This window comes from Chionomys nivalis, chromosome 10 (genome assembly GCF_950005125.1).
Source record: "Chionomys nivalis chromosome 10, mChiNiv1.1, whole genome shotgun sequence".
In the NCBI taxonomy this organism is placed as follows: Eukaryota; Metazoa; Chordata; class Mammalia; order Rodentia; family Cricetidae; genus Chionomys; species Chionomys nivalis.
The window spans coordinates 34,925,310-34,937,878 of record NC_080095.1 but is presented as its reverse complement, the minus strand read 5'-3'; the positions used below and the strand labels follow the sequence as shown (position 1 = coordinate 34,937,878).

Below are 12,569 nucleotides of genomic sequence, written 5' to 3'. Positions count from 1 at the left end.
GTTCGGCAGGATGCATCCTCGGAAGGCGATGTGCGATATGTGTGTGCTGTGATAGTTTCTGGTTTCTAGGTGAAAAGAAGCTCCACTCTAACTCTCAGGAGGAATCCTAGGAACAGGAATCCCTACCACACGGGCTTCTGGATTAAGAAAACCTTAAAGACTTAATCCCAAGTTGTCAATTTTTCAAGCTGAAAATTTTCAAAATCCCCTTCACACATCTCCCAAGAAAATGAGTACTTCTGGGGGCGTGACTAGCTCTAGCTAGACTGCGTGAGAGAACAGAATCTACTTCCGCACTACCTCCTTTTGAAAGGCATTTTGAAGGCCTCTTAGCAGCTGTCTCAAGCCCTTCATTTGTGGACAGAGAGAAAGCACAAGCTTCAGATATTCTACAGTCTGGTGGACATGACTGACAGTGCTTTTCATACTGGTAAATAAACAAAGACCAGCACGCTTTTATATTACTTTTATTATCAAAATGACCAAAGCGATCTGTCACCAGTTCAGTTTCTTCCATGGTTGTTGAGAAGTGGGACGGGCAATCTCCTAAGTCCACTGAAATACTGGTGTACTATCATGTCAGCTTTTGCTAGGGCATTTACTTCCGTGTGTCAGTAACACTGTGGTGCTTTTTCTTGTTCAGTTATCTTCAACAATGTACCTGCCAAGTCTATATTAGTATCCTCTATTATAAAACCCTCTAGATCAGTGATTCTCAACCCATGGTCACAGACCTTTTGGGGTCAAACAACCCTTTAACAGTGTGTGTGTAGGTATTCACCTAAGACCATCAGAAAACACAGATATGTATATTACAATTCATAACAGTAGCAAAATTATAGTTATGAAACAGCAATGAAATAATTTATATTGGGAGTTACCACAACATGAAAAACTGTATTAAAGGGTCACAGCATTAGGAAGGTTGAGAACCTCTGCTCTAGATAAGTATTTGTCAGGCTTCTAAAAAAAAAAAAAAAAAAAAAAAAAAACCTAGAAATTTATTCCTTATTCTATTTCTTTCTCTTTATACTCTATGCTGCTACAGGCTGCTCCTAAGTAGCCAGCATAAAGTAATGGATGCAGAAAACATTATCTTCTCTTTCCTATTCATTGTAAATGATTTGCCTAAGTACCACAAAGGGGACTAAACCAAATGCTATTACCTATCCCTCCGACTCTAAAATAGTTGTAAAAGCAATCATCATCATCATCATCATCAAAAACGCTTCAAACAGAAGATTCAAAACTGTTAAATCCAACTAATATAGAAGTTAAATATTACTATGGATCATCTAAAAGTAGAATGTCATTAATATTACTTAATATCCTTCTGGGTATAGCTCAGAAAAAACCTTCTCATGATTTACTTACTAAACAAACAAAACTCTACTTAAAAGAAAATATTAGCTTTCATTTCTAGTGAAAATTTCAGTGGTATCAATGATGTGTCCCAAAATACTCATGTAAACATTTATGGATACCCCTACTAAGGCTCCCACATTCTTCCAAAATGGTGGACTGGCACTCATATCCAGACTCACAACCAACCCTATCCTTTGCGCCTGTTTTTTGGTTCTTCATTGATTTCATAAATAGCCAAATACCTTACTTCCTTCAGCATGTTCTCTCCTAATACAAATTTCAATTACATGACTACTCATGGAAGACAAAGAACAGCAAAGGATAAGGGGCTGGAGGAATAGAAGAGAGGAGGAAAAAGGGAGAAAGAAGAGAAAGGGGAGGAAGAAGGGAGGGGGAGCACATGAGGGCTTCCACTTGGACAAGAACTTCATCTGGGTTCCTTGATACTATACTCCCAGATCAAGGCACCACACCTGCCATGTATCAGGTACAATAACACATTGAGCATGTAGAATTCAAACTCAGTGAGGACCTGCCAGACAACAAGGTTTTCACTCTTCTCACACAAGCCTGGAGTGCAGAAGTTAGAACTCCCTGTGCTCCGAATTCAGAAGATATGTAATGTTGCCCAAAACATGAGGGAAAATAAAAAGGAAACTCACTCACTTCATCTAAACTTTAACCCATTTCAAATAAAATGGAAAGAAAAATGAGTGTAAATGAGCAAAAGAGGAGGGGCCTAAGAGTGGTTGGGTTCTCTGCTTGTGGCTCCTTGCTAGCACTCTGAGCTGTTACTTGTGTGAGTGTGTTTCCACATGTGTGTGCAGACTCACATGTGAGCACATGTATGTGGAGAACAGAGGACAACATCAAGAGTATTTCCTCAGAAGCTGCTCACATTTTACTTTTCATTTATTGACACAATCTCTCACTTGTCTGAATTCACCAAGAATGCTAGCGGGCTGTCTGCCTCCCCAATACTGGGGCGTACGACCAAGGCAGCCTGCTTCCACATGCATTCTACAGCATTTTTCTGCGAGCCCTGTGGTGCTTTCTTAATCAAGTGTACTTTTGTACTGTGGGGTTTGCACAGCAACATCAAGGAAAAAATATAAGTCAGTGAGAAATAGTTGATACTTGAGTAAATAAAAATGAAACTAGCCATCCCCAGCAAGAAGTCAAGCTGGGATACACATTTCAATAAATTAATGGCAAATGATTACATTTGTTTTGATTTGGGTTTCTACCAGTATCAAGACTGAGGATGAGATTTGTTTCCTTCTATGTATCTCAAACCCACATGTAATAGGACTGTGATATTGCACCACACACTGTACTTGGTCTTAGGAAGAGGCCACAACTTAGGAAGAATTACAACATGCATGTAACTACAAATGAAAGCCACAGAAAGAAGCCAGGCGTATGAAGTGCCAGTGAAGGAAGGGCAGAACGGGAGGAGGAGATGGCAGATGGGGTAAGGAAGGAAGAGAGAAAGCAAGAGGCAGATAGAAGAGGCGTGAGGGAAGAAACTGAGTGTCCTCGTTAAAGTTTTAAAATGAACAATGACAAGGTGAGTGTAGTCTTCCAGTGGGTGTGCTTTGAGGTGAGTGGGGGCTGTTCATCTGTTCAGGTGGTAAAAACTTTCCAGGAACACACTATGGCCACACCCGTGCTCAGTACTAGATACTTAGAAAATGAGATGCATGGGAGTTATACAATACAATAGGCATAACAGGATTAAAGGAGAGTAAATTTTTGTTCTGGGTTCAAAATGATTCATAGATACAACAAATATTTATTCAGTTCTCTTATCTATTTCCCCTTGATATGAAAAAAAAACCAGAGAATAAACTGCATGATACTGTGTTCTTTTGAAGTTTTTTACTTTAAGTCTTTGACAACGTAATAGGTTTTTGTCTTTATCTGTGATGTAAATATTGGTATTCCCTGTGATCCAGCCTAGGCTTTCAGTTTTTCTCATTCACCATATTTTTATGATTGTTATATCACCCAACTGCTGTGGACAGCAGTATCAGTGACATCCAACTCTTCACGCCCACTTCAAACCCTTCTGAGTTGTAGACCCGGGATCAAAACATAAACACACCCCACCCCAATTCAAGATATTAGTAACTAAAATAACCAGTTTCTGACACTTGCTAATGAATATAAGCATCATGAAGTGGTGTCATCATGCAAGCCAAGAGCTTTGCTTAATATATTTTTACTTCCTAAAGGTTAACCCATTTTTTCGTTTTCTATTTCTACTTCCTTCTTTCCTTTCTTCCTTTTCCTTTCTCCCTCTCTCCCTCCTTTCTCAATCACAACATATAGTAAGAAGCCCCTACCCCTCCTCATACTGGCTGCTGTCACCTAATATAAAACACTACCATCCCTTGGCAAGAGACTCACAACTCCTAGCTTGAGTGCCCTCTTGCATTCAGTCTTAACCTGCCCCCAGTTATTTCAACATTATAATAAGATACATTCAAGATACAAATTCCATCATACTGTTTCTATGCTCTAAACTCTTCATGGGTTTTACATACATCAAATATAAATTCCAAATATGTACCACGGCTTCCCCGGCACCTAAACTTTCCCCAGATTCCCAAGCTTGCCTGGATAACTCACATTGTTCACTTACACACTGGCCCACTCTATCATCATCTCATGCCAGGTCAACCTATCTGCTTTCCATATGTTCATTGGCCCTACCTACAACAAACAAGGACTAGTATTCTTACTACATGTTGACACAAATACATTTCCTCTAACAGCATTTTCCAATATTTCATTGTAAGCATCCATTTAATAGTTTTCCATGAATTCTGACACTAAAGGTAAGAATATATCTGCAATACAGACATGTCGCTTATCTAAATACCTATCACCCAGTAGTGTCATGTACGATATTATCATTTATTTAATATTTGTTCATGCCGGGCGGTGGTGGCACATGCCTTTAATCCCAGCACTCGGGGGACAGAGGCAGGCGGATCTCTGTGAGTTCAAGGCCAGCCTGGTCTACAAGAGCTAGTTCCAGGACAGAAACCAAAAGCTATGGAGAAACCCCGTTTCAAAAAATCCAAAAAAAAAAAAATTGTTCAGTGACTCTGTATAGAAACTTATTAGGCTTAAGGACAGAGAACACTCACCAGTGCTTAGGAAAGTACTAAATGCAGACCGACTGTCTCCCATAAGTATAAGTATACACACCCATATAAGAGGATAATAAGTTACTATTTTGGGCTGGTCTAAACGAAATTAAACACTTTAGGGAAGTGGCACAGCCAAGTCAACTAAGTTGCCCAAGATTACCCAAATATTCAGAGGCACACCCAAGCTTTAAAACCCAAGCTCTTGACTTCCACCCTTTACTGTCAATGTTCTTTGGAAAGCATTTCTTACCATAGAAGTACTGGGTTAAGAACTCCACTTACATACTTAAGTGGCCCTCTCTGGATTCTCACCTATGGAATTTATACTGGAGCAGAGAAATTGAGGGATATATAACCAGCTCCATGGGTTTTTCCTCTATTCTTTACCAGTTACGTAAGTCTTCTCCGCAATGTGCCTATGAACTGTTGTCATTCTGAGGTGTCATCTCCCTCTATTGAAATGGGTAGCATCAGATATTAGCACCAGGAAACGTGGTGGCAATGTTTTACTCTCTTGTTGTAGAATATCATGTCATACAATGTTTATCTGTAAGTGCCCATGGAGAGTTGGCTGGTTTGTCCTTTTGCAATGGTGGACATTTCGGTAAAAATAGTACCAATAATCAATAAACATTTGAGGAACAATGTAGGATACTATATTTAATGAGACAACTGCAACATTCATATTATGAGAGGTAAAAATGACCTTCGCTACAATTTTAAAGGCTACGTTTATCTAATAAATAAACTTAGACATGCTATTCTGTGGTCAGTGGTGATTGTAACACAGTGCTTTCTATAATAAGCAATAAGCACCACTGGTACTAGCTTCAGAATGGAAATAAATACTGAATATTCTTCCTCGCTTCATGTTTATTCAGTTTTTACACCTCAATTTAATGGACAAAGATATTTTTTAAAAACCCTTAATCTACCCAAAATTATTTATAGCTAACAAATATCACCCTTACTACATGTCCAGAACTATAATGAACATTTTCAGATCAACTATACAGTATTCTGCTAGTGGATACATCATCAAATGAAGAAAATCCAACCAAAAACCATTTCCCTTGCTTGCTGTGGTTAACCTGACCCATTCTTCATTTACCAAAAGCAAACATGCTCACCCCTAAAGCACTCACTCTCACTCATTAATTTATCCTCCAGTCTTGCTTTACTGCTCATGGCCCACAAAGATCTCTAAATGCCCCAAGTATTTACAGTGCTTAATCTCCAACATGACATTAAGTGAACTCCTTCTGTCAGGTGAGTAGGGGTGATTATATCTGCTCTAATGAAGACAGACAGGTGGATTACCCATTTGTAAATCAGCCCTGTGGGAAAGCAGGGAGGGAGTTCTTTCAGATGCTGACAGAACAGCAATTGCTTAGACCATGGAACTCTTCATTACAAGTCTAACAAAACCTTTCAAACATAATTTTCCAGTCTGAGAAATGTGCATGCACCCATGACAAGTTGGGAGTCTATTCATGGCAAACCCTGCCTTCCATGGATGTGGGAGTGTTCCTAGTTAATCACTGGTACATGGTATCCACTGAGAAAGAATTAGTTTGACTTTTACTTGAAAACATACATTCTAAAAATGCATTCTCATCAGCCAGCTCTACTTTCGGGGACATGTTGTGTTCATCCCTAATGCCAAGGTTCCAATTATATCACACCAAGGCATACCAGTTTTTCAAGACCAGCGGTTGAGCGGGTTGCCTCTTTTGATGGTAAGCATTCTCAAAGACAACTAAGGGAAGCAAATTCAGACTTCAACTTTAATATTCCTATATGGTACTTGTCACCTCATGTGCTGGAACAGTCTGAATATGGTAATAAGAACAGACAGTAGATGAGAAAAACAAATGTTTTTATCACAATGATACTTGCCCTATCTGAGAATTGACTTTACCTGTAGAGTTTCCATTTCTTCATCTTTTCTTTGAGTTTCTTCCAACAGACCTACAATAAGAATATAAACACCCATGAAAATGCAATGTAAAAATGGGTTACTTCTTAAAGCAAATGCTTGTTAAGGTACAAGAAACAGTGTTAAGAGCAATGGCCTCTTCTTCCAACTGCACAAGTACTCTTAACCCTGTCAACTCAAAGCCAGATGAAAGACTCATACCAGCTCAATTAGACACCAAAATAACTTGCTGATATCTGAATCATTTGATTCAATCATTATGTAACTGACAAGTAACACAAAATTACTTTAAAAAAAAAAAAGGAACAAGCCATTTTCTCTTAAGTTCTCAAGCCACGTCCCACCCCCAGGCCAATTTGTCCCCCCAGGCCAATTTTTATAACGAATTGCAACACCCTGAAATAGCGAGTGCTATGAATGGAAGCAGAACACCATGCCAATTGTAAAGTCACAGCATTATTAATTATCATTTTATACTGAGAGTGGGACGTATTACAGGTCTATCTGACCAAGAGCTTGGCACGGTCTCCGAGAAGCGAATGGGAGAAGGGAAAGCAATCAGCTGAAGAGAGCAATGAACCTTGCTTGCTGCACGAAGACAGTCATAGTTCCTGGTGCATTGATTTATGTACTTGCTATAAAGGAAAACACATTTGGCAAGCAGAATTTCTGCCTCCAGCTGTACCACACTCTGCTACTATCTTACTAGATTTCACAAACCTAAAGAAGGATGGGATGAGTCAGAGCTTTGATAGAATTGTCAAGAATCACTGTTACCAGTGCATATTAGAAGTAGCATTGGCACTAACACTGCGCCTGGTTTACCTTACCAAAGGCTGTGCTGCATACTGGAAGAGATCCAACAGACATATCAGAAAGGCAGACACAAACATTTTAGCAAGTGTGAAACTTGATTCAGCGGGAAGGAGTAAAAGTGAGCCTGGTGTTTGTCACACCCTGGCAGCCGTGGCCCAGAACTGTGGAACAGGTAGGTGATAATGGATGGCAATGCCCCTTGAGATTGCACTAAGATGGCTACAGAGATGGAAGGCCGTCCCCATAAGATGCAGTGCTGCACTGGAGTCACAAGCAGTTTCTGCTCCATATTCTCTAAAGGAACTGAGTTCGACTCTAAAAGCCTCCCCTATTTATAAGTGAATGAAGATAACGCAGCAAAGTCCTGTTTGGGGGTATATTTTGAAGCAGTTTTCATTGACACTTCTGTTTCTTAGCAACAAGAAACAAACTGGATTGGCCAGTGTCCTCAGCTATCCTGCCTCTTTACTGTTGCATGGGGATCTACTTCCTGCATCTAGACTAGCCATTTGACCCAATTTCACATGCAAACCTTTGTTGCGGGTTTTACACATTTGGACTTTTTCACATGGAACTGGCATTACCATGTGAACCAGCCCCACACAATCTGCTAAAGATATCAGACACATGTCCCAGGATGCTTCCTACTCCTGCCATCCCAAAGGCTGCTCCAGCAGGCAGCCAGGAAATGCCCAGAAGCAGAGCTGCCCAGCTGATCTTATGGTGACTATGGATGACTCAGACTGATGCCTGACAGAGACTACACAGACTGCCGGGCAGAGAACCCTGGACTAGAGAATGGGACTAGGAACCTGTTTTGCGGAAGCCTAGCTCCTGGTCATGGCTGAGAAGCAATGGTGTTCTAGCTGTCACAGCCGCCCATAATAAAGTGAATAAATGATAACGCAGCATAGCACTGCTTTAAGGCTTACTTTAGGGGAGAGTTTTCATTGGCATTTCAGGTTTCTTAGCAACAAGATATATAAAAAGATAGGGATGAATCTAGGAAAGTACAGTATAAGATGGCCACAGATGTGAAGGAACGCGATACTGTCCCCACCGAGTATGGCTAGCGCCCCTTGCCATGAGCAATTTTGTTGTTTTCACAATAAATACAGAAAGCCATCTTTGATCTCACAGTGAATATATGCAATCGTAACTAACCTATGTAGTGTTAAAACCAAGCCGAGAGCCTTGTTCTCATAACTTATATCTAGCATAGCACTCACTTGTACCATTCAGTACTTAATTATATTCTGATTATACACACACACACACTGGAATATTATTTTAACTAGGCAAAGATGTTCACACTGCGGAATCTTACTTTAACTATGTGAAGGTGTGTTAGACTTGTTTCTGCTGTCTTTGTTAACGATTTAAAGATCTGTTGCTTTTATTTGTGCTGCGTTTGTTTCACCTTGCCTGCCTACAGCACCCGATTGGTCTAATAAAGAGGTGAATAGTCAGTAGCTAGGCAAAAAAGGGACAGGCAAAGCTGGCAGGCAGAGAGAATAAATAGGAGGACTCTAGGCTTGAAAGAGGAAGCACAATAGGAGGAGAGATTGAGAGAGATGCCCAGGGCCAGAAACCAGGCAGCTGCCAGTCAGTCAGACAAGAAATTCAGTGAAAGAAAGCTATACAGAAGTAAGAAAGTGGGGGGAGGGGGAGAGGAGTGGGGAGAGAGGGAGGGGGGAGGGGGCAATGTGTGGGAGGAGGGGGAAGGAAACGGGAAACGGGGAGAAGGCGGAAATTTTAATTAAAAAAGAATAAAATAAATTAAAAAAAAGAAGTAAGAAAGGTAATAAGTCCCAAGGCAAAGGGTAAATAAAGAGAAACATTTTATTTTAAAGGTTAAAAGAGCTAGTAAAAAATGAGCCTAGGCTAGGCCAAGCATTCAAAATTACTAAGTGTTCATGTCATGGTTTGGGAGCCTGTGTGTGTATTTGTATGTGTGAGTATGTATAGAAAGAAAAATAAAAATATATATGCACATATATATTTAATAGGTAAATATATGTGTATGTGCATATATATGTACACACACATGGGCATGCACGCGTGTGCGCACACGCACACACACATACACAGACAGGGTTTCCTCTGTAGATTAGGCTAGCCTCAAACTCAAAGCAATACGCCTGTTTCTGCCACCAGAGTGCTGGTTAAAAGCGTGTACAACCATCGCCCAGCTTTGTTACATAATTTTTTTAAAGTGCATGCATTTACATTCCTCTGACTTGCTTTAGGAAACTTCTGATATCAACAGTCAAGACTTCCCCATCTTTCTAAGAACTGCCTTTGTTCCTTTGAAAGTTAACTTAAAATCTCCAAATTCAATTGTTCAGATACCTTTGATGGGAATGAAAACTGGGATTATGAACCTGTGCTAGAGAAACCTTGCTCCTGCTCATGGCTAAGAAGCAATACTCTAATGTCAACAGAAGGAAGCTAAGAGAACACAGGAAGACAGGATGGAAGGAACACGGTACTCTCCCCACTCGTGTGTTTTGGACTGGCCCCTCATCCTAACATGAAATCTTGCTTATTCTCACAAAGCTCAGGACAGGAGAGGGATGAGAAGCTGGAAGGCTGCTTCACTCCCTTGCTCAGCACTGGAATGCTCATGTTCAACCATGGCTTTACAATATTCTTTTACTGCTGTGTATGCAATGAGCATTTACAGGTCTTTCCTGATGTTGTCAATGTGCCCTAAAAAGATAACATAGCAACTACTTATGTGTCATTTGCATTGTGTTGGCTATTATAAGAAATGTAGGGATAATATATTACTGAGACGGTTATATAATACTACCTTGCTACTTAATCTGGTGGACTTTCTGCCACCAGATTTTAGTATCTATGTAAATGAATCCTCAGCAGGTAACAAGAGACAAATAATACACAAAACCACTTAAAATAAAAATTATACATGTTGCTATTTTTTAATTTACCCTAAGTATGCCTCGTAAAAATCAATAAAATGTGTAAAAAGTACCAGTTATAATTTTAAACAAACCGAAGAGGACATTCAGCACATTATCTCGACACTCCACATAAGACAGCAGGCTACATTACTAAAACTCTGTCATATCTACTGCCACCAACTGCCTGTCAGTGAGCATGCCACAATTAGCTAAAAGTTTCTTCATCAGACTGAAGCACAGAAAACTCAGGTTAAAAAGAGCAACATTCAAAACCTCTGTCTAGGCCGGGTGGTGGTGGCTCACGCCTTTAATCCCAGCACTTGGGAGGCAGAGGCAGGCGGATCTCTGTGAGTTCAAGACCAGACTGATCTACAAGAGCTAGTTCCAGGACGGGCTCCAAAACCACAGAGAAACCCTGTCTCAAAAAAACAAAAACAAACAAACAAACAAAAAAAACAACTCTGTCTATCCCTTGTGGCTTATGAGACACTGAAACCACATGCTAGTCCACAGGTGGGGCTGAGCCAGCCCAGTACATGATGGTTCAATAAATAAATAAATGGTTTACAGGCCACTGTCTGTCTTGGTTATGTGGTAAGACACACAAACACAGGTACTCATGCTTTCATTTTGAGGTAATTTATTTCTGGGAAAGCATTCCCCAAACTTCAACAGTGCAGAAAAAGCACAGTAGCCTGTGCCATTCCACCTTGCTACTTCCTAGCTCTGGACTTGAGCAAAACCAAGCTACAGAAAGAAAGTTCTGGTGGAACCAACAATTAAGCTTCTGTCATTTCTATAAGGAGAAAAAGAGAAAGTAAGGCTGTGTCCACTAAAAAATAAATCACCATCTTAAATTGGTCCAAATTGCTTTAAAAAACATGCGAGTAACGGAATGTAAAAGAGAATGGGTGATTGGGTGATTGACTGTAAACACTACTTCAAGGTTAAGTCTCTTATGACCAAATGATGGCATCAAGTCGTGCCTATTCGTACAGATACTACTTCTGAACTGTTCACAGAGTGAGAAGTTTGAATCTTAATTCCTTAAGTTAGAAGGCAATTTTTCCAGGACTGTGGGTTATGCCAGGCTGGATGTCACCATGACAGGTACTGGCTATGCTTCTTGAGGCTGGCAGACAGTATCTGCTTTGATATGTTAATAAGCACCTTAGTTAGTCATTTGTCCAGGGTTAGAGAACTAACACAGGGTCCACTCTAGAGCCAAACCAAATTTAAGCTTTTAGAAGAAACTTCTCAGATTTCTGCACATACTATGATTTAGCTGTAAACAGACCCTGTAAGGGGAATGCTGGAAAGGAGTAGAGCATGCTTGTTACAAAGTACAATTAAACATCAAATACCAACAGTGTCTGCTTTGGAAATTCCCACAGACAGCATGTATCTACGTGTTAATGCTGACTTTGCAAATGAAGGAAGACTTGGCATAAACCTCAGAAGCGAGAAAAGACAAGAAGGAGTACAGTCTTGACCTCGGTCCATGCCAATTCAGACCTCCAGATCAGTCATGTAATAAACTGGTGCTGTTTTCATTCACTAAGTTGTGGCATGTAATATAGCATAATAGGAAAGCCACACAATTGAGAAGTTTTAAGAAGTAATATATTTCGCTGAAAAAAAACTGGGAGCATAGGGGTGGGGGGAGAAGAGAGAAAGGAAGGGGAAGAGGAGGAGAAAAGGGGAAAGGGGAGGAGAACTTGAAGGAACAGGATAATCGAGATAGAGGAAGGACAGATATGAGAGGAAGGAAAGAGATATTTTCATTGAGAGAGCCATTATGGGGCTAGCAAGAAACCTGGCACTAGAGAAATCCCCAGGAATCCACAAGGATGACCCCAGCTAAGCCTCTAAGCAATAGAATAGAGGGTGTCTGGACTGACCTTGCCCTGTAGTCAGACTGATGAATACCTTAAATATCACCATAGAACCTTCATTCAGCAAGTGACAGAAACAGAGGCAGAGACGCACATCCGAGCACTGGACTGAGCTCCCAAAGTCCAGCTGAAGAGTGGGAGGAGTGAGAATATGAGCAAAGAGGTCAAGACCATGATGGGCACACCCACTGAAACAGTTTACCTGAGCTAAAGGAAGCTCACCAACAAAAGCCGGTCAAGGAAGGAACCAGCATAGGTCCAACCTAGTCCCTCTGAATGTGAGTGACAGTTGCATGGCTGGGGCAGACTGCAGGGCCACTGGCAGTGGCACCAGGATTTATTCCGACTGCTTATACTGGATTTTTGAGAACCTATTCTCTTTGGATGGATACCTTGCTCAGCCTAGATATAGTAGGGAGGGCCTTGGACCTTCCCCAAAGCAATGTGCCTTACCCTCTCTGAGGAG

General features: G+C 40.7%; 1 protein-coding gene across 5 annotated transcripts in view; it reads right to left on the bottom strand.

Moving 5' to 3' along the window:
• Cep128 (centrosomal protein 128) overlaps positions 1–12,569 on the bottom strand; it is a 335,390-nt gene that overhangs the window by 65,601 nt on the left and 257,220 nt on the right. For all 5 annotated transcript variants that reach the window (XM_057783389.1, XM_057783390.1, XM_057783391.1 and 2 more), the window contains one exon: positions 6,448–6,497. In XM_057783389.1, coding sequence (XP_057639372.1) covers positions 6,448–6,497 — 50 coding nt within the window. The remainder of the gene's footprint in view (positions 1–6,447; positions 6,498–12,569) is intronic.